General features: G+C 43.0%; 1 protein-coding gene across 1 annotated transcript in view; it reads left to right on the forward strand.

Annotated features, from left to right (window-relative positions):
- Positions 1 to 1,737: 1,737 nt before the first annotated feature.
- Positions 1,738 to 27,971, forward strand: part of CMTM8 (CKLF like MARVEL transmembrane domain containing 8) — a 38,202-nt gene continuing 11,968 nt past the window's right edge. The window contains exon 1 of the mRNA XM_081833959.1: positions 1,738 to 2,127. Coding sequence (XP_081690085.1) covers positions 1,939 to 2,127 — 189 coding nt within the window. The 5' untranslated portion in view covers positions 1,738 to 1,938. The remainder of the gene's footprint in view (positions 2,128 to 27,971) is intronic.

The raw sequence follows: 27,971 nt of genomic DNA on the forward strand, positions 1-27,971 counted from the left end.
AAATAATATTTATATTTGCTTGGTTTTGCTCATTACAGGGAGGTTCTGTACACTCAGTCAGTAGAGCACGAGGCTCCCAATTTCAGGGTTGTAGGTTCATTGGGGATTGGACTTGGTGACCCCCATGGTCCCTTCCAAATCTATACATTTTAATGTTTCTTCATTTTACTTTGAAGTAATGCCAACTGGCTTCAGTGGGACTTTACTCCTGGGTGGTGTGCGCATAGGACTGCGGCCTTCATGTCCCCTCAGAAGCAAGTCCCATTGAACTGAATGGCCCTCAGTCAATATCTGCAGCCTAAACAGCTCTTGTTACAGGGTAATAACTGACAGGCTCAGAGCAACATTTCCTGCCATGTCAGGCCAGGGGTGCCAACTTGAATAAATTACGGGGTGGGGGTGGGGAGTGGTAGGCAGTGCCAGATTACCAAATAGGCAGAGTAGGCATCTTCCTATGGGCCTATGGGCCTTTCAGGGGCCCCTCAAAACGGATCAAAATAATATTGTGTAATAAAATTAGTGAGTTAAAATTGTTGGGTTGGTAAAAATCAAAAACGTATTAGGAGATCATTTGCAGGTAACATGCTGTGCATTTTAAATTACACGTTGAAAGAAAATTATATGAAAATGACGTACCGTTGGTATTTAACTCCTGGTAAATTAGCAAAAATGGATAAAACAGGGTCAAATGTATGCTGGAAATGTAAGGAAAAAGAAGGCACCTTTTGTCATATGTGGTAGGAATGTAAGGTAGTAAAAGAATTTTGGGAAATGATATATAATGAGCTGGAAAAAATGTTTAAAATAACATTTTCTTAAAAAACACAACCCCCCGAAGCATTTCTTTTAGGAATTCTAGGTGCGGAAATCCCAAAGGAGCAGAAAAGATTATTTATGTATGCGACCACAGCTGCACGGATGTTATTGGCCCAGAGATGGAAAGAAGATAACGTCCCACCAGAGAAGAAAGGCAGATCAATTGATGGGTTATGCCGAAATGGCTGAAATGACCAGAAGAATCAGAAAGACCAAAATTTTAATAAGGAATTGAGGGGGGGGGGGGAATTATAACTTATCTTAAAAACCATTGTAAACAGTTAAGGTTGTTGGAATGTCACCTGTCGTTTAATGTAGGATTGGAATGTCACCTGTCGTTTAATGGCGAATTTTGGACACAATGGAGTGGTAAAATATTTTGGATTACTGTATCATAAAAGATGCAGGAGGAAACGATTAACAATAGGACCCACAAAGAGGAAGAGGGAAGTCCATGCCATTCTTTGGAATCTTGTTTTTTATGTGGCATACTGGATATGTGACTATAAAATTTTAATCTGAAAAAAATCAAATAAATAAATTTATTTGAAAAAGGAGACCATTTGCAAGATTTCGACTTCCTAGGGGGGGTCCTCCACAGGGTTTAATCCGGTACTGTCCCCAGGTAAGCCCTGCCCCACAACACACACAATTTGAATGGCAATGCTTATCAACTTTTTCAAAATATTCCATAAGGGAGCTCGTCGCCCCCTAGTAATCGGGGGCAAAAACCTGAGGCGAAGAGGGCGCAGAGGACGCCACTTCAGGGCTTGGCGCGCGCGCGCGCGCTACCGGGTATCTCCTTCCCTTCTCCCCCGCCAGCCAGCCAGCCCGCGCGCCCCGCGCCCCCCTCCCGGGACCCGGCTGCCGCCTCAGGCCTCGCCCCCTCCCCGCGCGCCCGGCTCCTTAGCTCTGCCCCCTGGAGTCCCGGCGACGGGCTTCCTCACAGGCGCTGCACAAAAGCCGCCGCTTCCCCCTCAGGCGCTTCGTCCCCGGGCTGTTGCGCCGCCTTCGCCGCGCGCAATTCGCCTCAGGCGGGCAGCACCGAGTCTGGCCTGACTTTGCCGGGAGCGGAGGCGCCCTGGCTGGGGCGTCGGCCCTCCTCCGGGAGCCGAAGCGACGATGGAGCAGCAGCAGCCGCCGAACCACGAGCCGCACCGCCAGCCGGCGCAGGAGCGCTCGCGCTCGCACACCGTCACCACCACCGCCAGCAGCTCCTTCACGGCCAACTGGTCGTCCGCTTCCAGCACGCTCGCCTACGACCGAGAGTTCCTGAGGACGCTGCCCGGGATCCTCATGGTGGCCGAGATTGTAAGTAGCCCAAGCTGAGGAGCAGCAGCAGCGCGTCTCGCTTGCTCCCCAGGAAACGTGAGCTGCGCAGGAGAAGCTGCCGCCGCCGCCGCCACATCCCGCGCTCGCTGGGACCGATCCCAACCCGGACCTCCCCGTTTATCCGGGAGGGAGCCCCATTGAGTTCAATAGCGCTTACTTCCGAGTAGACACGGTTGCGATTTCCGCTCTTCTTCTTGTCCACATCCCCCTGGCCAGTGCATTTCTCTCTCTCTCTCTCTCTCTCTCTCTCTCAATACTAATTTTTATTAGTTTTCCAAATTTTAGCAAATCTATCCAAATTATTAAATTTAATACATTTTTTTTAAAAAAAAGTAATTATAATTAGGTTTCCGCTCCTGTTACAAATGCTTCCTGATGTTGCCACTTCATTCTTCTAGCCAATGCATAGCTCTTCCCCCGCCCCCAGGCAGAAGGGTTCAGTTCCCAGGGCAGGTGTAAAGTAGAAAATGCAATAAAATCAAATATGTGAAGCCTCTCTCGCATGGAATTGGCTCTGCCCCCGGAGTGTTTTGGAACGGGATGTGTTTATAAAATAAAGCTGGGGTGCGAGGGAGAGAGATCCATCCCTGCACTCCTCTGGAACTTGGAACATTTCATAGAATCTGAGTGGGAAGGGATCTCTGAGGGTCATCTAGTCCAACCCCCTGCAACGCAGGAATCTTTTTGCCCAATGTGGGGCTCGAACCCATAACCCTGAGATTTATAGTTTCATGCTCTGCCGACTGAGCTATCCACGTGTGTGGCTTGTAGTGGAAGAGAGAAGAAAATGACTTTATACATGCTCAGAGGCATGCCCATTGCTTTAAAAGTGCCAAGACTTGAGCATGGTAAGCTAGTCAAAAACCCTGCACCAATTAATAAGAACTGATTTAGACATAACTGAACAGGTGTAAGGCTCCTTTGGATGTTTGCGACGTGGAAATAGGATACGACTCCCTGGGCGGTTTTTCATTGTAACTCCATGCTGTGAGCAACCCCCTAAAGGGAAGAAGAAAACAGGGGTGGAAGAAGGAGAGGGAGTCATGCATTAAGATCATTTTAACTGCTAAGGGACCTCAATTCCTTTATTTTGTTAGGAGAGATCTGGAAGATACAGGAGTAATACTGATGGTTGCTTTCAAATCTGCTAAAGAACAGTTTCCTCTCTCCATTTCTGTTTCTTACCTGAGCTTTGTTCTGTGCTTGTTCTCCACTGGCTTCTTAACACGTCTCTCTCAGCTTGTTGCAAATTCATTCAAGCTTAACAGATCACTTGGATAGCAGAGAGTTAGACAAAGAGCCTATGCCCTGGAGTGGGGGGGGGGGCTCATTTTTTTCCAGCTACCTGAATAATAGGCTTTTTCGGAAGCTCCTTGGGGCCATTTCCTCTGGTTGTTGTTTTTTGTGTTATTGAAATGGAGGCGCTAAAGTGGTTGTACGCTGGACAGGTTATTGTTGCCCTTAATAGGTCAATTGAGGCGAGATTAGAATCCTGGTGTCAGGTGAATCCTGAATAACTCAAGCTGGGCTGGCTCGGCACATTGACAACCGTCTTTTATCTCCTGTAAGCATTTCAGTACCTATAGTCAGTATGGCATTCTGTTAAGCCTTTGGTAGTGAAGAGGAAGAAAACTGCCCAGGAATGTGCCTAACAGCCTAGATATCCACTCCCAAGAATGTGCGCTGTAGGAGAGCCCAGAGATGGGAGAGTAGAGGTGTCTTGAACAACTCCCATGATCAAAGTGTATAGTATAGTATTATACTATAAAAGGTGAAGGTAAAAGTACTCTTGAGTGTTAGGTCCAGTCACGGACGACTCGGGGGTTGTGGTGCTCATCTCGCTTTATTGGCCGAGGGAGCTGGCGTACAGCTTCTGGGTCATGTGGCCAGCATGACTAAGCCGCTTCTGACGAACCAGAGCAGTGCATGGAAACGCCATTTACCTTCCCGCCGGAGCGGTACCTATTTATCTACTTGCACTTCGTGCTTTCAAACTGCTTGGTTGGCAGGAGCAGGGACCAAGCAACAGGAGCTCACCCCGGCGCAGGGATTCGAACCGCTGACCTTCTGATCGGCAAGTCCTAGGCTCTGTGGTTTAACCCACAGCACCACCCGCGTCCCTTATATACTTATATACCTTATATACTATACTGTGGTATAATCCACTGAGCTTCTTGGGCTTGGCGATTGGAAGGTCGGCGGTTCAACTCCCTGCAACAGGGTGAGCTCCCGTTACTCTGTCCCAGCTCCTGCCAACGTAGCAGTTTGAAAGCACACCAGTGCAAGTAGATAAATAGGTACTGCTGCAGTGAGAAGGTAAATCGCATTTCCGTACACTCTGGTTTCTGTCACAATGTCCCGTTGCACCAGAAGCGGTTTAGTCACACTGGCCACATGACACAGTATGCTGTGGACAAACACCGACTCTCTCGGCCTGAAAGTGAGATGAGCGCCGCAACCCCATAGTTGCCTTTGACTGGACATAACCATCCAGGAGTCCATTACCTTTTACCTTAGTATAGTATAGTGAATTGGAAGTAGACTACAGCAGCAGGTGTTTATGTTACCCATCTTTTCTTTAATTTTTTTAAAAAGAAAAATATTTATACGCTGCCTTTCTGTATTGAGCAGGTAGCCTGAAGCACAACCCAACAACAGAAAGGTTTTTAAATTGTAATACAGTGGTACCTTGGTTTACGAACTTAATCCGTTCTGGAAGTCCATTCTTAAACCAAAGCATTCTTAAACCAAGGCATACTTTCCCATAGCAGTGGGGGGCCTCAATTTACAAATGGAACATGTTCTGCTTCCAAGGCAAAGTTCACAAACCACAACACCTACTTCCGGGTTTGCAGCGTTCTTATTCCAAGTTGTTCATAAACTAAGCTGTTCTTAAACCAAGGTACCACTGTACAGGCAACTCACCTTTGACGCGGGAGTTACGTTCTGAGGCACCACATGTTTTAAGTCAAATTGCCTATATTACAGTGGTACCTTGGGTTAAGAAGTTAATTCGTTCTGGAGGTCTGTTCTTAACCTGAACTGTTCTTAACCTGGTTTTGTTTTGCATTAAAGTACCGGTAGTTGAGAGGGACGTGGGTGGCGCTGTGGGTTAAACCACAGAGCCTAGGACTTGCCAATCAGAAGGTTGGCAGTTCGAATCCCCGTGAGCTCCCATTGCTCAGTCCCTGCTCCTGCCAACCTAGCAGTTCGAAAGCATGTCAAAGTGCAAGTAGATAAATAGGTACCTCTCCAGTAGGAAGGTGAACAGCGTTTTGGTGCGCTGCTTTGGTTCACCAGAAGTGGCTTAGTCATGCTGGCCACATGACCCGGAAGCTGGCTCCCTCGGCAAGTAAAGCGAGATGAGCGCCGCAACCCCAGAGTTGGCTGCGACTGGACCTAATGGTCAGGGGTCCCTTTACCTTTACCTTTACTGGTAGTTGGTGCAAAAGTTTGAAGCACAGTATCTTTTTTGAGGACCACGTTGAAGGCAGAATAACTTCTGGTTTGGTTTCAGCATGCCTGAGTAACCATGACTGGCATGGAAAATGGGCTGCTTAAAGCCCAGTGTTTTATTTCTTTAGAATAAATAAAGGCATTTAGATTTATCTGCAATGGTATCAAGAATGCTCCTGCAGGGGAAATGTTATTTCATGGGAACGCCGTGTTGGATGAGACTGAAGATCTGCCCACATAGATCAAGGAGTAACTGTAACTGTTCTGTTTTGTTTTTGTCCTGGGCCTTTGTTGAACAGGTTATTTACACATTCAGAGCCTCTCTTCTAAAGCCTGTTCCATAGTGTACTCAGAGCCTCTCTTCTAAAGCCTGTTCCATAGTGTACTCAGAGCCTCTCTTCTAAAGCCTGTTCCATAGTGTACTCTCTCCTGCCACACTTATTAGCTGCCACGCCTTCAGTTCTGCGTTCTGCCAAAGTTCCTGAAAGTTATTAGAGAGACCAGAGTGCTTTTTGTTCGAATGCTTTCAGCATATACTTCGGACATCTTGCTACGCAAAACGGAAATATTCAGAATAGCAGAAAATGCTGTTATTTGCAAACAGCCATCCATAAGCCAGTTAAGTCAGGCTTTGTAAATATAAAGTCGGAAACATTCCTGCTATGATCTTGACCATTGGTGCTTCAGCTCATTATAAAGAGTGCTGTGTGGGTTTTGGGTGCTCACCCCTAGCACAAATTAATTTTAAGTAGTTAATGATTAGGGGATCTAAAACCCTTTGTTCTGCTCCTCTCTCGTTTTTGCAAGTCCTCCTTTAAACCTTTTATGAATTGTTCTACTTGACTGTTTGGCTTTGATGATGTAAATAGGCTGTTTGCTTGATCACATATACCTTGATGCCTTTGAGGGTGGAAAGCTGCTGTTGGCTTTGCAGATAAAACAATGGATTGGTGGACGGCTCAACTCATTTCCTCATGGCTTCCAAAACAAAAGCGTCCTGATAGGAAACAGAGGCATTTTAGAACTTTCGGAATAGGACAGGTAAAGAACTATGTTACAAAATGTTGACTAAAGCTGCAATTCTTATGCCACACAACCAGGGAATAAGTCTTGACAGAATTTACTTCTGAGTAGCCATGAACTGGATTGCACTATAATATGTGCTATTAACTGTAAGGAGTATTCATAGCCAGGGCTGAGTGTGTGTATGTGTGTGTGTGTGTGTCCCCCTCTTCCTCGTCAAGTACACCTTTAAAATAGTTTAAAATAGTTCAGATACCAAGCTTTGTTGTTTTGTATTCCCCAAAGCACTCCCCTTCAAAGTGTTCTCCTAACTTGCGGCTGAATTCTCAAAGTTGCTTTGCTCTCCTTTCATAAAACTGTTGTTGTTGCTTGCAGGTAGTTATTATTCATATTATTATTCATATTTGCAGCACATAATGGCTGCAATCTATAGGAATTGTTTGCAGTATTTTGATTTAAGTCTGTGGGATTCTTTTGGGGCAGGAGCCCCATCTTTGCCGATTTGGTTATTTTGCATAGCTGCTTGAAAGAAATGGATGGGTAAAGATTCTCCATGATAATTACGGCAACAACAACAAATAATAATAAGGACAACAACACACGTTTGATTCGTTGCAGCAAAATAGAAAATAGTCACAGAGAGTTAAGAGGGACAGTTGCTCTGAAATTTTGAGATAGATCAGTTGATAGATCATGTGACTCAGGATCATGGGTTCAAGTCACAAGTTGGAAAAAAGAATCTGGCATTGCAGGGGGTTGGACTAGATAGCCCTCGTGGTCCCTCCCAACTCTACAATTCTATGATTCCATGCCAGTGTTTGTGGTCACCTTCACTATGCTCTTTCTTGCAGTTATTGCCTATCTCTTGTAAAGGATGGAACCATACACCAAGCCACCTTCAGCAACAGCATTCCTCTAGGTCAGGCCAATTCAACTTTTCATACCAAGTGGACTGCAAGAGTACTTCAACATGGAATTCATAGCCAGGGCTGTGTGTCTTCCTTGTCAAGTACACCTTTAAAATAGTGCCTTATAGTGAAGCCCAAAGGGAAGAAGGTGTGAGGCTCTGGCAGGGTCCTAGAGCCCTCCTACCTTCTTCCCAAAGCTGGGAAAGTTCTAACTAGACTTTGGTGAGGAGACAGGATGACTCTGGGACCCTGTTAGAAACCTCATGCCACCTTCTCAAAGCCCAGGAGCGCTGTTGGTGGGAAAGGGGATATCAAATGTTGCTGAGAGTGCCAAAAAAGGCCTTGAGGATGTCTTGTTTGGTGCCATTATTGTACCTTTAGTAACATGTTGTTATCTTCTTAGTTAAAAAAGTGAAAATTAATACAGTCATACCTCATGTTACGTCCGCTCCATGTTATGTTCTTTCAGGTTACGTCCCACAGCGACCCGGAAGTACCGGAAAGGGTTACTTCCGGGTTTCACCACTCGCACATGTGCAGAAGCACAAAATGACATCACATGCATGTGTAGAAGCAGCGAATCGCAACCTGCGTGTGTGCACATAAACCACTGTAGGTTGCGCTTTTTTCATGTTGTGAATGGGCCTCTGGAATGGATCCCATTTGCAACCAGAGGTACCACTGTATAGAGCTAAGAGCAGCGTTTAAAATTCGCCAGGTGCCAGTTACATTTTGCATCTGGCTATCGGTCACTTTTGGGACGCAGGTGGCGCTGTGGGTTAAACCACAGAGCCTAGGACTTGCTGATCAGAAGGTCGGCGGTTCGAATCCCCGCGACGGGGTGAACTCCCGTTGCTCGGTCCCGGCTCCTGCCAACCTAGCAGTTCGAAAGCATGTCAAAGTGCAAGTAGATAAATAGGTACCGCTCCGGTGGGAAGGTAAACGGCGTTTCAGTACACTGCTCTGGTTTCACCAGAAGTGGCTTAGTCATGCTGGCCACATGACCTGGAAGCTGTACGCCAGCTTCCTCGGCCAATAAAGCGAGATGAGCGCCGCAACCTCAGAGTTGGTCACGACTGGACCTAATGGTCAGGGGTCCCTTTACCTTTACCTTTATTGGCCACTTGCAGCCAAGTGAAGATGCCTGGGCACCAGGATGTCACCTGACACCTCCGCCTTCTGTAGGTGTCATACCTGAGGATCCTTGCATCCGGACTGTTTTCACACACTAATACCCCATCCTGTAGAATTCTATCAGTTATATTTTATCTGCATAATCTGAATGAATTTCAGGAACCAAAAAGTTGTGTTTTTCAATATGGCTTTCTAGCCGCCTGGTCCCAAAATGGTAACTAGGCATTCTGTTTTGGTGGCGGCAACCCTGGTTTATGTCAGAAGCTCTTCCTACACTCGAGTAGGACCCTGGCAGAGACACATGCCCGACTGGCATGTTCTCTCCCTCCTGGCCTTCCTTCAAAAGCTTTCTTCAGCCTGAACATCACAGCGACCGATGCCAACAGACACCGGCACACTTAGGATCTGCAGAGCCTTCGCAGCTTGCGTAACAGACCTCAGCAACTCAGCATTTTGGCTAATCTACTTTATTTACATATAAACACACACGGTGCACTGCAACATGACTCCCTCTCTCTCTCTAGCATCAGACAGCAAAGAGAAAGAACAAAGAACAATAGTCCCACTTCACGGAACACAGTAACACAAACATCCTGTCTCCGTCACTTCCCACTCTGTGGAATCAAAACATACACCATCATGTGATACACAACAATCCTATGACTGCAATCACGGAGCAGGAATTCTAACAGTTTACGCAGCCATTTGGCACCTAGCTTACATATCTGAGTTTCTAACACTGGCTAAGTGTAAAAATACTGTATTTTATTTTGTTTTTTAAAAATTGGATCATTACTACTGAACACGAACTAGGGATTATTCTGAAGGCAGGGACTGTTTTACTCCTGATTTTTGTAATAAACGCTGGGGGCCTTTTGGATAAATGATTTGAATATAGGGCAAGCTCTCTCCATCCCTCTGTCTGTTCCCATAAAGCTTCCCTTGTTTATTTTTTCCTGTGATGAAGGTGGTGCCTCTCATAAGGCATTATGTTTGTCTTTCCAGTAATCTCATGATTAAATGATGAGACACTTCCAAGCTGTTACAGATCCTGTTGCAGAACGTTCAGGTTGCCAAGGATGTGGTCCATGTGTTTACTTTCTGTACAGGAAGTTTGAGAGGACACACGTTTTACTAGTAAGCTGAATGTTCAGAGGCTACCAAAACCTGACTGTAGAATTGATGCAGGATAAAGCTGAAGCTTGACTAATTTCTTGCCAAAGTTTGCACTGGAGTTCCACTGCTACCCTTATTAATGTGGAATTTTAAGATGAATTTTTCTTCTTATCTCAAAAGGGGAAATATTTACAGTGGTACCTCTGGTTACGTACTTAATTTGTTCCAGAGCTTCGTTCTTAACCTGAAACTGTTCTTTTTTAAAAATATTTATTAACTTTTTTTAATACAATACACAAAAATGAACAATATAGCATATATCTCAACATAGTTTCACAGCTTCTTTGGACTCCCTCACGCCTCCCGCTCCTACCTTCATCACAATAAATTTTTTGCCAGCAATTTATCGCCTTGTTTCCATTCTTATTGTCTATCTTTCCCATGTTGCTTCTCTAATTTCAGATACCCTATGTTCAAATCCTAGAAATTTAAATATGATCTGATGGTTATCCAAAAATTTATATTTTCCTAAGTCTAACTTATCTTCATAACTCCATCTAATTTAATGGTGCCAAATTATTTATGATCTAGCATCCTTCTTAACATTCAACCAAATTACAATGTTTTTGTAAATAAATCTTGAATTTCTTCCAGTCTTCTTCCACCCTCTCCTCTCCCAGGTCTCGGATTCTGCCAGTCATCTCGGCCAGTTCCATATAGTCTATCAGTTGCGTCTGCCATTCTTCCAGTGTGGGTAAATCTTGGGTTTTCCAGTGCTTAGCGACGAGTATCCTTGCTGCCGTTGTTGCATACAGAAAAAAAGTTCGGTCCTTCTTTACCACCCTCTGACCGACAATACCCAGGAGGAAGGCCTCTGGTTTCTTAGGGAAGGTATACTTAAATACCTTTTTCAGCTCATTATATATCATTTCCCAAAAGGCCTTCACCTTAGGGCAGGTCCACCAGAGGTGAAAGAATGTTCCTTCATTTTCTTTGCATTTCCAACATTTATTATCAGACAAATGTTTTATTTTTGCAAGTTTGACTGGGGTCATGTACCATCTATATATCATTTTCATAACATTTTCTTTCAAAGCATTACATGCAGTAAAGTTCAGCCCAGTAGTCCACAACCTTTCCCAGTCCTCAAACATAATATTATGCCCAATATCCTGTGCCCATTTTATCATAACTGATTTAACCGTTTCATCTTGTGTGTTCCATTTTAACAGCAAGTTATACATTCTTGAAAGTACCTTAGTCTTAGGTTCTAACAGTTCTGTTTCCAGCTTCAATTTCTCCACCTGAAACCCTAACTTTTTGTCATTTTTAAAAACTTCTTTAATCTGAGCGTAGTGTAACCAGTCTCGCACTTTATCTTTCATTTTCTCCAAACTCTGCAATTTCCAATTGTCTCCATCTTTTTCTAATATTTCCCAATACTTTGGCCATTTGGCCTCCATATTGAGTCTTTTTTGGGCCTTAGCTTCCAATGGTGAAAGCCACCTTGGAGTTTTATTTTCCAATAAGTCTTTGTATTTTGTCCAGACATTAAATACTGCTTTCCTGACAATACGGTTCTTGAAAACCTTATTAATCTTTACCTTGTCATACCATAGATATGCGTGCCAACCAAAAGCATTGTCAAAACCTTCCAAATCCAATACATCAGTGTCTTCGAGAAGTAGCCAGTCTTTTAACCAGCAGAAAGCTGCTGATTCATAATACAACCTTAAGTCTGGCAGGGCAAAGCCCCCTCTTTCTTTCGCATCAGTTAGTATCTTAAACTTAATTCTGGGCTTTTTGCCCTGCCAGACAAATTTTGAAATGTCTCTCTGCCACTTCCGGAAGCACTCCGTTTTGTCCACAATCTGTAGTGTTTGAAACAAAAACAGCATTTTTGGCAATACATTCATCTTAATAGCAGCGATTCGGCCTAACAAGGAAAGTTTCAATCTTGTCCAACTATCCAAGTCTCTCTTAATTTCTGACCAGCATTTCTCATAGTTGTCCTTAAATAGACTCAGGTTTTTTGCTGTTATGTTTACCCCTAGGTATTTTACTTTTTTAACCACATTTAATTCTGTCTCTCTCTGAAACCGTTCTGACTCTGTATCAGTCAATTTTTTTCCCAATACCTTGGTTTTCTGCTTGTTTAATTTGAATCCCGCCACCCGACCAAAGTCTTGAATCAATTGTAATACTCTTTTCGTACTAGGTTCTGGCTCCTGCAGGGTCAAAACTAGGTCATCTGCAAAAGCTTTAAGTTTATATTGTTTCACTCCGACCTGAATTCCTCCCACCAACCGGTCCCCTCTAATCATATTCAAGAGCACCTCCAGAACCGAAATAAATAACAATGGGGAAATAGGGCAACCTTGTCGTGTTCCTTTTTCAATTTTGAACTCTTCTGTAACCACATTGTTAACTATCAGTTTGGCTTTTTGTTCTGAATAAATTGCATCAATCCCATTTTCAAAACCCTGTCCCACTCCCATCCCTTCTAAATTTCCCTTCATAAATTTCCAGGAGATATTGTCAAAGGCCTTCACCGCATCTATAAAAATTAACACTGCTTTTGTATTGATATTTGTTTGCAAGAGTTCCAAAATATCAATAATATTCCTTGTGTTAGCAAACAAATGTCTACCTGGGAGAAAGCCTGCCTGGTCCTTGTGAATTACTTCATTTAGGACCTTTTTAAGTCTACTTGCTAAAATGTCAGCAAATATTTTGTAATCCACATTTAAGAGAGAGATGGGATGGTAGTTCTTAAGTTGTGTCTTTTCAGCTTCCGATTTTGGTATCAATGTGATAAACGCTTCTTTCCACGATTCCGGCGCCTTCTTCCCCTCCATAATTTCATTGCTAACCTCCATCAATGGTTGTATCAAATAGTCTTTCAATGTCTTATAGTACTTGGAGGTCAGTCCATCTGGCCCTGGAGATTTGCCCAGTTGCATGTTCTGAATGGCTTGTTCGATCTCTAACCTGAAACTGTTCTTAACCTGAAGTACCACTTTAGCTAATGGGGCCTCCTGCCGCGCCACCACCATGCGATTTCTGTTCTCATCCTGAAGCAAAGTTCTTAACCCGAGGTACTATTTCTGGGTTAGCAGAGTCTGTAACCTGAAGTGTATGTAACCCGAGGTACCACTGTAATGGCATTTTGGGTGAAATCATGTGCCTTTTGCAAATCCTGGCCTATCTGGTTTTTGTGGACCTCTCAAGGGGGTGCACTGTGGAGACACGGGTGGTGCTGTGGGTTAAACCACAGAGCCTATGGCTTGCCGATCAGAAGGTCGGCGGTTCGAATCATCGCAACGGGGTAAGCTCCCATTGCTTGGTCCCTGCTCTTGCCAACCTAGCAGTTTGGAAGCACTTCAAAGTGCAAGTAGATACGGTAAATAGGTACCACTCTGGCGGAAAGGTAAACGGCATTTCCGTGCACTGCTCTGGTTTGGCAGAAGTGGCTTAGTCATGCTGGCCACATGACCCAGAAGCTGTATGCCGGCTCCCTCGGCCAGTAAAGCGAGATGAGCGCCGCAACCTCAGAGTCGGCCACGCCTGGACCTAATGGTCAGGGGTCCCTTTACCTTTAACAAGGGGGATGCATGAGGGCAACTGAACTACTTCACTTGGCCCAAAAGAGCAAATAGCTGCAGCTCTTCCAGTGAGACTAGTGTCAAACCAGTTTTATTGCTGAATGTGAACTGCAGATTTTAAGAAGTAAAATCTTTCCAAGAAGATCTAGCAACAGAGTGTTGAGGACGTCGACCTCCTGATTTCATCTGTCCTATACACTTAAGGTCACTTCATTTTTGAAATCTTTGTTTTATATACACTAAAAGTAGGGAGGGGAGCAAAGTACTCTGTGAATATTTGACTTAGCACCTACTCTTCCTGTTCAGGTAAAATTCCCAGTGTAGTCAAATTTCAGAAGGTAGCAGATCTGTAAATTTTGGGTGAGTTGTTTGTTTCTTTTCTTAACAAGATGGCTATTGGGCGGTCTTTTAAAAGAAGTTACATTGTTACTATCTTTTCTTCATAATAATCAGAACTCTGCGTGAGCGTGTTCCATGTTGTGTTTGTGTGTGCATGTGTGCATACATGTTAGGTTGCTTTGAAAATGTACTATTCTTTTAAACTCTGTCTCCTGACAGACCTACAACTGTCCAGTATGTTTCCTTGACAAATATAATTTGCTGTGCTTTATTGTGGGCTGTGGTTTTTTTGGGTGTGGGTGATAAAAGCGGGAGGTTGGTGGTGTCAAAAACAGGAAAAACAATGAAAGGTGAGACATGGAATGAGCCCAGCACATCAAGAAAATGATGGAGAGATTGACAAGGGAATGAATGATCATGCAGTTCACATTTAGATTGAATGAAGGGCTAACGAAACAAAAAACACCCAAGACAGCAATGTGTACTCAGTGCTCATATGGAGGAAATTCTCTGGTCTTTTTGTAAAAAAATGTGTGTGTGAACAACCCCTGACTTGCAGCGCACACCTATGCAAGCTTACTTAAAGGTAAGCCCCAGTGTGTTCAGTGAGATTTACTCCTAAGCAGTGCTGTTTTTCTCGAAAAAGAGGTGCCAGAACTCACCATGAATGCCTCCCTTGTTCTCTTATAATAGCAATGGCGCCCACCTGAGAGGTGCGGGAACTCAGTTCCAGTGAGTTTCGGCTGAAAAAAGAAGCCCTGCTGCTAAGTAAATGTGTAGTCTTAAAGTATTCTTCCTATTTAGTTTTCGGCTTCCGTCATATGCAGGTAGAGGCTGCTATAACTGAAACTAGCAAATGTCAGTTAATGTGATGGATAATCCATCCTTTGATACGCATGACTGAGACCATAGAGACAGACAGCAGAAATAAATGAACAGTTGTTCTTAATACATTTTGTGAATCAGCACCTGTGATTGTTTGCCCGCCTCAAGCCTTCTGTTGAACAATCGGTGCCACATAATTGTGAATGACTTGTTTAATTATTAAAGGACATATAAGCGCAAAACATGTTGCTACGTATAACTTTGCTTGTATAACTGTGTGCATAACTTGCTCAGTCAAGGGAATTGTACAGCAGTTAGGGTTACAAATCTCACAAAGTTGCTCCTTGTATTGATCCCTGAGAAAGACGTTTTTGAATTCCTATTTGCTGATTAGTCAAGACATTTTAGCCAAAGGTAAAACCTATCTACCCCTTTAGAGATACACATAAGCAGGAGACTTTTAAAGTGGCCAGATCTCTTGGCCCTTTCTGTGCCTTTTTGTTTATTATTGTTATTGTTATTGTTAGCTGCAATTGCACAGTTTTGATTAGATTCAAGCCATCCACCTTTGCATTAAATGCATTAAATGTACTAGAGGTACCTATGCACATGAATTTGTACTTATAATTTTTTTATACGTGCAAATTATTATTATTATTATTATTATTATTATTATTATTCAAATTGCTTCAAAGTGCACTGTGTTTGTGAGATTCCAGCCATCCACCTATGTATTAAATGCATAGGTACCAGAAGTATCTATGCATATAAATTTGTACAGTGGTACCTCAGGTTAAGTACTTAATTCATTCCGGAGGTCTGTTCTTAACCTGAAACTGTTCTTACCTGAAGCACCACTTTAGCTAATGGGGCCTCCTCCTGCTGCTGCTACGCCGCTGGAGCACGATTTCTCTTCTCATCTTGAAGCAAAGTTCTTAACCCGAGGTACTATTTCTGGGTTAGCGGAGTCTGTAACCTGAAGCGTATGTAACCCGAGGTACCACTGTACATACAAATGCAAAATAGCATCATGGGCTGTGTGCCCCAACTCTTTCACCTATCTAGCAACTCCTCCACCCCACCCAGTGGGTGAGAAGTCAAGATTATTGGCATGTAATCTGATATTGATGTATAGTGTAATATCCTTACGAAACTTTATTTGGTTGTTTGATCTGTCGTAAGGCAACGTTGCTCTTCGTCTTGATACAAATTCATTATTCCAGTGGGTAACAATTATGATATGCAACAAAAGCACAGGAAGTCTTTTGACACCTGGAAATTTTTTTTTATTTTTATTTTTTTTTAAATCTTGTAGGATGGGCTTCCATGGGCCAGAGCCCACTTCATTAAACACACTAAAGTCTTGCCCTCAGTCAGCAGATCGTCTGCATGGAAGAATGATGGGATAGGGAGCAAAATGTTATTATTGCGAGACCAGAGGGCCTAGCAACCCTATAGTTAGTAGCAGATGTGTCAAAGTATTATTTAGAGCACTACGGACAAGGAGAATCAGTCAAAAAGAGTAAAAGATCCAATGTGCCGAGTCTTCACCTTCCTGTTTATAAAATATCAGCTGTTAACCCCATGATATTTACCGTATTTTTCACTCTATAAGACGCACCAGACCACAAGACGCACCTAGTTTTTGGAGGAGGAAAACGAGGAAAAAAATATTCTGAATCTCAGAAGCCAGAACAGCAAGAGGGATCGCAGTAGCAATCTCTCTTGCTGTTCTGGCTTCTGGGATAGCTGCGGAGACTGCATTTGCTCCATAAGACGGACACACATTTCCCCTTACTTTTTAGGAGGGAAAAAGTGAGTCTTATAGAGCAAAGAATACGGTAATATCAGGCTTCCTCAAACTCGGCCCTCCAGATTTTTTGGCCTACAACTCCCATGATTCCTAGCTAGCAGGTCCAGTGGTCAGGGATGATGGAAATTGTAGTCTCAAAACATCTGGATGGCTAAGTTCAATGAAGCCTGTTTAATATAAAAGGGGTAGAGGCGTAGTTTTGCTGCGGTGGCAAGGCGGGATGAAAATGGTGAGATAGGGATTGAGAGAGAAGAGAGAAGGTAGGGGCAGAAATAGGGGGCTGCCCTCCGCCTGCCACCCCCATTTTTATAAGGACAAATTGCCATTACGGATTATATCAATTGATGCATGTCTAAAGCTTATTTTCCCTTTCTCTTAATAGTAGAAATGGCTAAGAGTAAGAAGTCGTTGATTCTTTCACCTGTTGGGAATGATCAAACCAGACAATATGCAGTGAGTCACACAATACTTTAATGAGCTTGTTGGGGATTTATTTCTAGAATCTGGTTATCATCAGACATGACCAGACGCATTGTGCAAAACCCATTGGCTTGTCTCTTTGTCCAACAGAAAAGGGCTGTAGGGGCAAATATTTGCAGAGCAAGATAATCTCTGGGAGGTAATGGCCCTGCTTTAGAAAGTGCCATTGTTGAGAACAGTCAAAACTCACTTCATCACTCACAAGTGATTAATGAAGCCAAATTCTTTAAGTTAGTTACAAGTTGGCATTTATGTTCTCCTTATAAGATTACGTGAAGAAGTAGAGTTACAGAGGTGATATAACTATACTGTCATTTGTTTCAATGCTTGGTAAGATCTCAGAAGCCATAGGAATTTCTGGAGAAGTTCTGGAGTAGTTTGAAAGGATCACAGTGTTCATGTAGCATATTGGGTCTTTCCAGCAGTAGGATAAATTAGGCAATACAGTAAAAATGGCAGAATAAATTAGACAAATTTACCCAGGGAAAGTTAAGCACTTCTAAGACCTTGTGGTTTCAACAGAGCATTAAGCACACCCTTCAATTTCCCACAGGCTTTTAAACTTTTAACTTTGCATGGGCTTTTACCTTTGCAATAATTGTGTCCTTGGTTTCTAAAACTTGTAGAATTCAGTTCTTATTTTCACTGTTTTGGGCCCCTTTGGAGGAGAAACTAGATCTGAAAATAAGCAAGCAGATAAATTTTCATGGTTTCAATTTGAAATAGTAATGTAAGCCTTACTTTGCTGTATCAGAACATAAGGAAAACTGAATGAGGAAAAATGAAATTGGGGAGAACCCTTTTCTCATGGCTGTTCCAAACCTTCTCCAGGAATTCAGAGTAGAGTCTGAGTTCCAGGAAAGATGGGGTCATGAAGGAAAGAGACCCCCATGTTCTAAAGCTCCCCTAAATATTTCAGAGGTACTAAAGCCAACACACATTGTGGACTTCCAAATGTTCCCAAAAACCTGGTTTACCTTTGAAAACTTTAAAGGTTGGAAATGGGGGAAATCCTTGCATCTGCTCACTGGTGGTCATAGTGAGGAGATAGAGGTTGTCTTCCTGCCACGATTTGGGAAGGCAGGTAATGTTTGCATGGTGGTTAATGCAAAAGTACACTTTTTAAAAAAGAGATGGGTTTTTGGTCATAGTTGGTATAACTAAATCCGATTTGATCAGCATAGCAATTTCAATGCAATGATTAGATAAAACCCTACAAAGCCAGGAAATGGGAAGCGAAGGCTGATGATGCCTTAACACAAATGCAAATATATTTTGCAATGTTGTAATCACAAGCTGTGCTTAACTACAACTTAACCTTCCACAACAACTTTTCCTTGGTCTTTCAGACCCAAATCCAGATGAGGCAGATGAAATGTCAGGAACCAGCAAAGATGCACCATGTTGCTTTAAGCAACATCTGCTGCTGTACTGTATTGCTGGAGGAAACCTCCTGTGAATTGACTTATGTCTATTTGTCATTTACATCAATAACTAACAGGATGGATTAAACAGGGGGGCAGGTTCCCTTCTGTTACTTTCCCCCATCCTTATGCTGGCTCACAGCAGAGGACGTATTTGTGTGGCACCACAGCAAGTATGGGGAACCTGTTCTGGTGGTGGCTAGAGGGCGACACTCTTTATTCCCCTCACCCATGATGGGCCAAAGCTGACAGGTGGGCAGGGCTGCCTACCTGCCAATCAACTGACATCATAGTGACGTTACCCCGGCGATGCTATCCGGTTGTCAGGACTTGAAAAGCCAACCGCAGGACTGTCAAGCAGCCCTTTGAGAGCATACCAACACAGGGAAGTTTACAAAGAAGGGCCCCACATTGCTTCTTTAAACCATGGGTATTTCAAGAAGAGGGACACGGGTGGTGCTGTGGGTTAAACCACAGAGCCTAGGACTTGCCGATCACACGGTCGGCGGTTGCTCGGTCCCTGCTCCTGCCAACCTAGCAGTTTGAAAGCACATCAAAGTGCAAGTAGATAAATAGGTACTGCTCTGGCGGGAAGGTAAACGGCGTTTCCATGTGCTGCTCTGGTTTTCTCTGGACCTAATGGTCAGGGGTCCCTTTACCGTTACCTTTATTTTAAGAAGAAGCTAGGAGAGTTTGAGGGATTCTGTCAGCTACCCATCAGTTGCTGGGACAGTAGGGTGCCTTAAAACACCCTCTACAGTTCAAAGAAGAAGCAGGGAGTGAGGCTGGAGGCAGCAGCATGCCTTTCTTGATCAGTGGAACAACTTTTAAATCCCACTCTTGCCTTTCCCACACCTGGTGTCTTTTGTGACATCAGAGGGGTGTGTGTGTGTGTGCGCGCGCGCACGAAGGCTACATTTGGTCCATGGGTCAGATGTTCCCCAGTCCCGCACTACAGGAAGATTAACTGTAACAAGAACTCAAGCTTCTTATTCTGGATTTGGAACTGCAGCACAGTGAAAAGAGAAATCTTCACTGGCTCGCATGTTGATATTTTTGCCAGCAGTTATATACTGCAAAGCATCTTTGGAACCTGAGATTCTTGGTGGAAAGAAAACGAGCTGTGCAATAAAACCACCCTTTTCCAGCAAAATGCTGTTTCTTTATTTTTGACTGCACCTCCCAACACCACTTCACAACAGAAAATGGTTTGCGAGCTCGGCTGTCTAAACTATATGCAGAGGTGGTGAGCAGTGATTTTGAGCAAGTACAGGTTGCTCGGTTTATATTACAGTGCATTTGAAGGCCAGTACCTCTCCCCCCCCCAAAAAAGAACCCCCACCCACCCAACACTCACAATAACTGTGGGATAAGAGAAGAAATAATTCAGGCTCTGCATAGTGTACTGTGCTGAACAATGTTGGACTTGACAGTCTTGACATATAGTGGCTTTTAAATGCCAGAAAAGGTCTGCAGGTCTTGCAGTCAATGGAATTGCCTTTAGATTCTCTTGCCTTGCTTTCCTTTTGCAATTTTCTTATCTCGGCACTGGAAACCTGCTCTGATGTGGCGCTTCTTTAGCTCTACATTTTCACAAGGTCCGCTGGACGCAGTTACAAGGCATTTCCATACAAACAACAATGCTAATTTATGACGTGTTCAGGTTGGAACTAAATTATCATGTTATTCTACTTAAGAGCTGGTTTGGGGTGTTGTCGCTAGCTCCCTTGTGCATTTAACTCCTCACATGAACAGTGTAACACAGGGAAACAAAGGAGGATATGTGCTATTTTGTAGATCTCGTGGGCTGAACAGGATGTCCAGTGAAATAGGGCGTCTAGCCGATTAAAGTTCTAAGAAACTCGTCCACCAGTGTTACATTGTTCATGGGAGTGGAATAGAGGGGGGCAACCATTTCACTCCATGAAGCCATATGTGATGGTGGGTGGGACTTGAACTGGGTGGGGGGTAAATTCATAGACGTTCATATAGGCATACCTCCCCATTTGTGTACCATTCTCTCTTGACAAAATTACATTCCCCCAGTTTGCCAAACAGATTTTGGGCAGGCTGTGGAGAACATAACTTTTTGTGGGTGCATTATTATTATTATTATTATTATTATTATTATTATTATTATTCCGCCTATCTAACTGGATTCCTCCAGCCACTCTGGGCGACTTCCAGCAATTTAAATATTAAGCACAGTAAAAATATCAAACATTAAAAACTTCCATATACAGGGCTGCCTTCAGATGTCTTCTGAAAGTCAGATAGTTGTTTATTTCCTTGAAATTTGACAGGAAGGCGTTGCACAGGGCAGGCATGACTACTGGGAAGGCCCCCTACCTGGTTCCCTGTAACCTCACTTTTCGCCGTGAGGGAACTGCCAGAAGGCCCTTGGAGTTGGACCTCAGTGTCTGGGCTGAATGATGGGGGTGGAGACGCTCCTTCAGGTATACTGGGCCAAGGCTGTTCAGGGCTGTAAAGGTCAGCACCAACACTTTGAATTGTGCTCGGAAACATACTGGGAACCAGTGTAGGACTGGTATTATTCAGCCCTGGCAGCTGCTCATTCTCTGATGATCAAGCAAATATGTATTTATGGAGGCAGGCAGGCAGGCACTTGACCTTATAAAAAGCTGAATGAATGACTTAATGAACGATGTTTTGGCCGCTGTCAATATGTTGCCATTTGTTCAAGCAGATTGCTTGATGGTGGTTGTTATGGATTTTTCTACCTGCCTGGTTTTAGGTGTTTAATTCTCGCTTGGTATTTTGGTCTCTCTTTTACTGTCGTCAGCCACCTTGAGCACCCTCTGGTGGGACTGAAACTGAAAAAAGAAACAGAGAATTGTATGTGGGTGTGTATCAAGAGAGAGAGCTCTGTGCACAGGCCTCAATTATGGCTCCTCTTTTGACCTTCAAGGAATGTGTTTTACCTCTCCAAGGACTGTGCAATAAAATGACGAATAGTGCTGGGAAAGCGGATGGGGGAAAGTGTTCGTTCCTCTCAAAATACTAAAACTCAGTGGCATTAAACGAAGCTAAACTTTGGGAGACTAGGGACAGGTGAAAGTTGCACAGGGCATAGTTGAACTATAGCATTTGCTCCCAGAAGAGGCAATGATGTCCACCATCTTGGCTGGGTTTAGAAGAGGATTAGACAGGGATAGTGGATAAAGACCTGTAAAAAATATTTTTATGTATGCGACAACAGGGGCAAGAGTCTTAATAGCACAAGGATGGAAGAATGAGGAAATCCCGACGGAAGAACTGTGGCAAGAAAAACTGATGGATTATGCGGAATTGGCAAAACTGACACACAAACTACGTGATATGGATAACTGTCACCTCAAAGACGAACGGGAACCTTTTATGAAATATTTGAAGAAGCAACAAAATGAACTGGACTCTTTGGCAGGTTTTGAATAAACATTCACAAACTGTTTATTGTAAGATATAGATAGACAACTTGAGGATTTTTACAATTTTATAACATGCAGATGTGTTGAGAAACCAGAGAAAGGAGCTGAGGCAAGTCCGCGGGTGGGGTGGGAGGTTGGGGGGGTTGTTTTGTTTGGGGGGAGGGGGAAAATGGAGGGGGGAAATAATAATGTGGATGATGTATTTTTGATAAAACTATTGTGTTGAAATTTCCAATAAATTTAAAAAAATAAAATAGAAGAGGATTAGACAAATTCATGAAGGATATATGTATCAGGGCTTCTAACTGATGACTATGCTTTACCTCTGCTACCTGAGGCAGTTGGCCCCTGAACACCATTTTCTGGGAATTGTAGATGGGAATAATGCTGTCCTGCTTGAGTAATGATTGTGGGCTTCCCATAGGCATGTGGTTGGCCTTATCAGCAGTCTTTTCTTATGTGTATCCTAGAACAATATGAAGTCCATAATTTTTAGGGTTCATCGGAATTGCCTGGAAATCTGAGTTGAGGAAAACAGGAGAGCTGGACATAGATTGGGGGTCTTGTCTGACCAGCACTGCCCAAATGCACGCTGCTTTTTCCACAGGCAAAGAATCTAAATGATTTATTAGTTTTTAATTTATTTAATCATTTTTTCAACAGCCGCAAAAGACACATACAACAAAAACCATAATAACATTACTAACACAAGTTGACAATTCAACTTTGAATACTGATACACCTATGACTACACCTTTTAAACAATATTTCCTCAACTCTCCTCCCCCTACTTCCCACCATTATCCGCCTTATTCCTTAAATATTCCTTCCAGATTTCTTCATATTTATCCATTCTTAATTTGTGTTGACATGCAATTTGTTCATATGTAGCTAGTCTGTCCATATTATCTATCCATGTGCCCAATGGAATCTTTTTGCGGTTCTTCCAATTCATCAAAACAAGTTTTTTTTGCTTCTAATATGGCGCGGTACATACATTTTTTTGACCCCTTGTAATCTCCCACGTTTCAGGAATATAATTTAGAATTAAATTCAGATCCCCGAAATAACAATTTCTTTTTATTACTCTTGCTATAAATATCCTCACCTCGCACCAAAATGATTTTATCATTGGACATTTAATCATCATATGTACTTAGTTCGCATTTTTACTCCCACATCTCCAGCAGTTGTCTGCACTTATTATTATTTTTCTGGTATAGTTTTGCTGGAGTCCAGTGGACTCTGAATATTATTTTCTGTTGTATATGATTCTTATACTAAGAATCTAAATAATTTGTTTCCAAATTTGCCCATTGGGTTATTTGGAATAACAGTTCTGATGCAGCAGCAAAAAAGCTAATGTTATTCTAGGTGGCACCAACAGAAGGATCGCGTCCAGATCAAGGGAAGTAATAGTACCACTCTATTGGAATACTGTGTCCAATTCTGGGCACCATAATTTAAGAAGGATGTTGGCAAGCTGCAACATGTGCAACCAAGATGATCAAGGGTCTGAAAACTAAGCCTTATGAAGAGCGCTTGAAGGAGCTGGGTATGTTTAGCCTGGAAAAGAGGAGACTTGAGAGGAGATATGATAGCCATCAAATATCTCAAGGGCTGTCACATGGAGGAGGCATCATGCTTCTTTTCTCCCACTCTGGAGGGTAGGACTTGAACCAGTGGCTTCATGTTACAAGAAAGGAGATTCCAACTAAACATTTGGAAAAACTTTCTGACAGTAAGAGCTGTTAGGCAGTGGAACAGACTCCCACGAGAGGTGGTGGGCTCTCATTTTTAAACAGAGGTTGGATGGCCATCTTTCAGGGATGCTTTAGCTGAGATTCCTGCCTTGCAGGGGGTTGGACTAGATGACCCTTTGTTGTTGTTGTTGTTGTTGTTGTTTAGTCGTTTAGTCGTGTCCGACTCTTCGTGACCCCATGGACCAGAGCACGCCAGGCACTTCTGTCTTCCACTGCCTCCCGCAGTTTGGTCAAACTCATGAAGGTAGCTTCGAGAACACTATCCAACCATCTCGTCCTCTGTCGTCCCCTTCTCCTTGTGCCCTCCATCTTTCCCAACATCAGGGTCTTTTCCAGGGAGTCTTCTCTTCTCATGAGGTGGCCAAAGTATTGGAGTCTCAGCTTCAGGATCTGTCCTTCCAGTGAGCACTCAGGGCTGATTTCCTTCAGAATGGAGAGGTTGGATCTTCTTGCAGTCCATGGGACTCTCAAGAGTCTCCTCCAGCACCATAATTCAAAAGCATCAATTCTTCGGCGATTAGCCTTCTTTATGGTCCAGCTTTCACTTCCATACATGACTACTGGGAAAACCATACGGACCTTTGTTGGCAAGGTGATGTCTCTGCTTTTTAAGACACTGTCTAGGTTTGCCATCGCCTTCCTCCCAAGAAGCAGGCGTCTTTTAATTTTGTGGCTGCTGTCACCATCTGCAGTGATCATGGAGCCCAAGAAAGTAAAATCTCTCACTGCCTCCATTTCTTCCCCTTCTATTTGCCAGGAGGTGATGGGACCAGTGGCCATGATCTTCGTTTTTTTGATGTTGAGCTTCAGACCATATTTTGCGCTCTCCTCTTTCACCCTCATTAAAAGGTTCTTTAATTCCTCCTCACTTTCTGCCATCAAGGTTGTGTCATCTGCATATCTGAGGTTGTTGATATTTCTTCCGGCAATCTTAATTCCGGCTAGGGATTCATCCAGGCCAGCCTTTCGCATGATGAATTCTGCATATAAGTTAAATAAGCAGGGAGACAATATACAGCCTTGTCGTACTCCTTTCCCAATGTTGAACCAATCAGTTGTTCCATATCCAGTTCTAACTGTAGCTTCTTGTCCCACGTAGAGATTTCTCAGGAGACAGATGAGGTGATCAGGCACTCCCATTTCTTTAAGAACTTGCCATAGTTTCCTGTGGTCGACACAGTCAAAGGCTTTTGCATAGTCAATGAAGCAGAAGTAGATGTCTTTCTGGAACTCTCTAGCTTTCTCCATAATCCAGCGCATGTTTGCAATTTGGTCTCTGGTTCCTCTGCCCTTTCGAAATCCAGCTTGCACTTCTGGGAGTTCTTGGTCCACATACTGCTTAAGCCTGTCTTGTAGAATTTTAAGCATAACCTTGCTAGCGTGTGAAATGAGTGCAATTGTTTGGTAGTTGGAGCATTCTTTGGCACTGCCCTTCTTTGGGATTGGGATGTAGACTGATCTTCTCCAATCCTCTGGCCACTGCTGAGTTTTCCAAACTTGCTGGCATAAGATGACCCTTGGGTCCCTTCAAATGCTACGATTCTATGATTCTATGGAGTTTGAGAAGTTAATGTTTGCACTGCTTGATCTATACCCTGAATGTATTTTGCTGTAAATTGTCTAGAGGAGAATGTTCACACTTCTGTTGGATTATGCAGAGTAGCTGAAAGTACTTTACTTCACAAGCATAAATGAAGGTTCCAGTCTTCTGATTTAAAAACATGAATAGTCTTGCGGAAGGGATTTAGAATTTGGTTTTGTTTTGTTTTGTTTTTCACTTTGAGGTTATGGATTGAGTTTTGTTTTCTTGTTGCATTTATCTCACTTTTCAGTTTATGTATTCATGTTTCATTTTGCATTCAAATTGTTTTCATACTTATTTCTTGTAAGCTGCCAAGAGAACTTGTGGTGCAGCATGCAAATGTCATAAATAAGATGTACAGCACAAAAATTTAGAATTGTTCTTAAATGGTTTCTTTGAGAATATGTTAATGCATCTGTTGTCTGGTTGGACCATGTTTCCATTTTGTCTCTGCCTTGTTTAGATGTTCAGCTTTTATTGCAACAGGAGTCAATGCAAATCTTGTTTCTAACAAGTGTTAGGAAAAGCTTTTTCTCATGTTAAAAACAGATTCACAGAACAATGATGGTGCCAGCTATATATAGATGGCGTAGCAGGAAGGTGGAGATTCAAAAAACAACAAAAAAGCTTGCCACTATTAATGAAGCAGATGCATACAGCATTGTTCTTTTGCAATGGTTAGAAACCCTTTAAACAAACAAACCAATGTAAATAAATCTTTGGTCGGGAGTGTTAACAGCCACTGTTAGACATTCCTCAATAGAAAAGAAATCGGGGGGGGGTGTCACTCAGATATTATTTAGGCATAGCACTGGCTCAGTAATACAATGGGATATTAAATCTGCAGCCGTTAAAAAGACAACTCTTCATTACAGTGTATTTGCATGTAAACAATATCAATGTAAATAAAACCTTTTAATATTAAAGGGCAAATTTTAGGACTGAAGTAAAAAAAAAAAAAGAGTCCCAAGTTTCTTTTTCAAAGGGAATATTTTATGCAATTGCTTATACAAAGGACATACTTTAGTCTAGTATTTTACATTCCACACATTTTTTTCTCATGTGAAATATGAAAAATATGAAATGTTAAAAGTCTCTCATAGGTTGACAGCCTGATCCTCATCCTGTTTAGCTGAAAGTGTAAGTCCCATGAATTGGAATTCATTTATTTATAAACTTTTTTATCTATACTGTACTGCTTTTTGGCTCTTACAAAGGGGACCCTAAAGCAGCTCATTTAAAAGCAAAAGGGAAATAGAATGAAAACAATCAAAATACAATGAAACTGAGAAACAGGATGAGACGTGCATCCAAGTAAGTGTACTTGGAGGTGAAATCAGAAAAAAGCTTCTGTATGACCGGACATCTTTCTAGCACAGTAGTTCTCAAACTTGTTTCTCTAGGCCACAGTTTCAGAATAAAAATCTGTTCGCGCCTCACCAAATTTTTTATTGATATAAAATACTGTATTTTTTGCCCCCGTGTATAAGACGACCCCTATTTTTTGGGATACCAAATTAAGGAAATGGAGGGAGATTGCCCAGAGTTGTGGAGCTTTTTTGGGGGGAGATTGCCCAGAGTTGTTGACCCATCGTCTGCCCGCTTGACGCAAACAGCCTCCAAAAATAATAATAATGAATTTTTTTAAAAAAACCGTCTTATTCATGGAAAAATATGGTACGTTGGAAAACAAAGTAGAAGCAAGTTGAAACAGTGAAGGTCTTCATTTGTTTTTATAAGACTGTTCCCTGGCTTTATGAAGTTATGTACCCAACCTTGAGCCAGTTGACAAGATACAGCCTAATTGATAAATTTATGGTGGAATACGGCTGGTTCTCTGCAAGCTCCTTTGTTAGTGTGGAAGACGAGGGGGCTAAACCTGGCGCCAGCTTCTGAGAAAAGCTATTCAATATTTTAAAATTAGATTTCGTTGAGAAAAGAAATGTGGCACCAGAGTTGTTGGTTCATACCAGTGCTTTTCAACCAGTGCCATGGCACCCTGGGGTGCCTTGAATGATGGTCAAGGGTGCCACGGGCAGCGCTAGGCTCTCTGCGTCTTTCCTTCCCTCCCTCCTCTGATGCCCTCTCCTGTCTCTGCCTCCCAAAGGCTTGGACAGCTGTTCGTTGCAGCAGTGGCTGCCCAGAGGGCTCCCAGGGAAAGGGGAGAGGAGGCTGAGGGACCACTCCACAAGGGAACATGCTCAAAAAAGGGTGAGAGGCTGCCATCTCTGCAGGCAAGGGGTGACGTAACTGGGCTCCTGAGCCCCACAGTTGTGCCACAGAAAGAATGTAGCTGGTCAAGGGAGCCGTGGACTCAAAAAGGTTGAAAACCTCTGGTTTATACCATAAGAGTTTCCACAGCTGTGACCCACATTTTGTTAGCTTACCTATTAAAAGATCTGGCTCATCAAAGTGTCTCTTCCGCCTTTTTTTGTTTCAGAAAAATTGCAAGGGACAGTATTTCATTTAAAAATAATAATTGCTCTTTAAAAAACCAGAACATTTCCCTGGTTGTATGGTTTGGGTCAAAGAGGCTTTTGCCAGTTCTCTGAGAACAGACTTGTAAGTTCCTGCCTTGTATGTGTGTATGTGTGTGTATGTGTGTAGATATATACAGTGGTACCTCGGGTTAAGTACTTAATTCGTTCCGGAGGTCCATACTTAACCTGAAACTGTTTGTAACCTGAAGCACCACTTTAGCTATTGGGGCCCCCTGCTGCCTCCGCGCCACTGGAGCACGATTTCTGTTCTCATCCTGAAGCAAAATTCTTAACCCAAGGTACTATTTCTGAGTTAGCGGAGTCTGTAAGCTGAAGCATATGTAACCTGAAGCATATGTAACCCGAGGTACCACTGTAAACACATCAAAGTCGGAGCGGAATTACTTTCGCTTGCTTTCCACAACAATAGCTGTATTGGTCTCTGGT

This window comes from Podarcis erhardii (genome assembly GCF_964252035.2).
Source record: "Podarcis erhardii genome assembly, chromosome: 12".
NCBI classification, from domain to species: domain Eukaryota; kingdom Metazoa; phylum Chordata; class Lepidosauria; order Squamata; family Lacertidae; genus Podarcis; species Podarcis erhardii.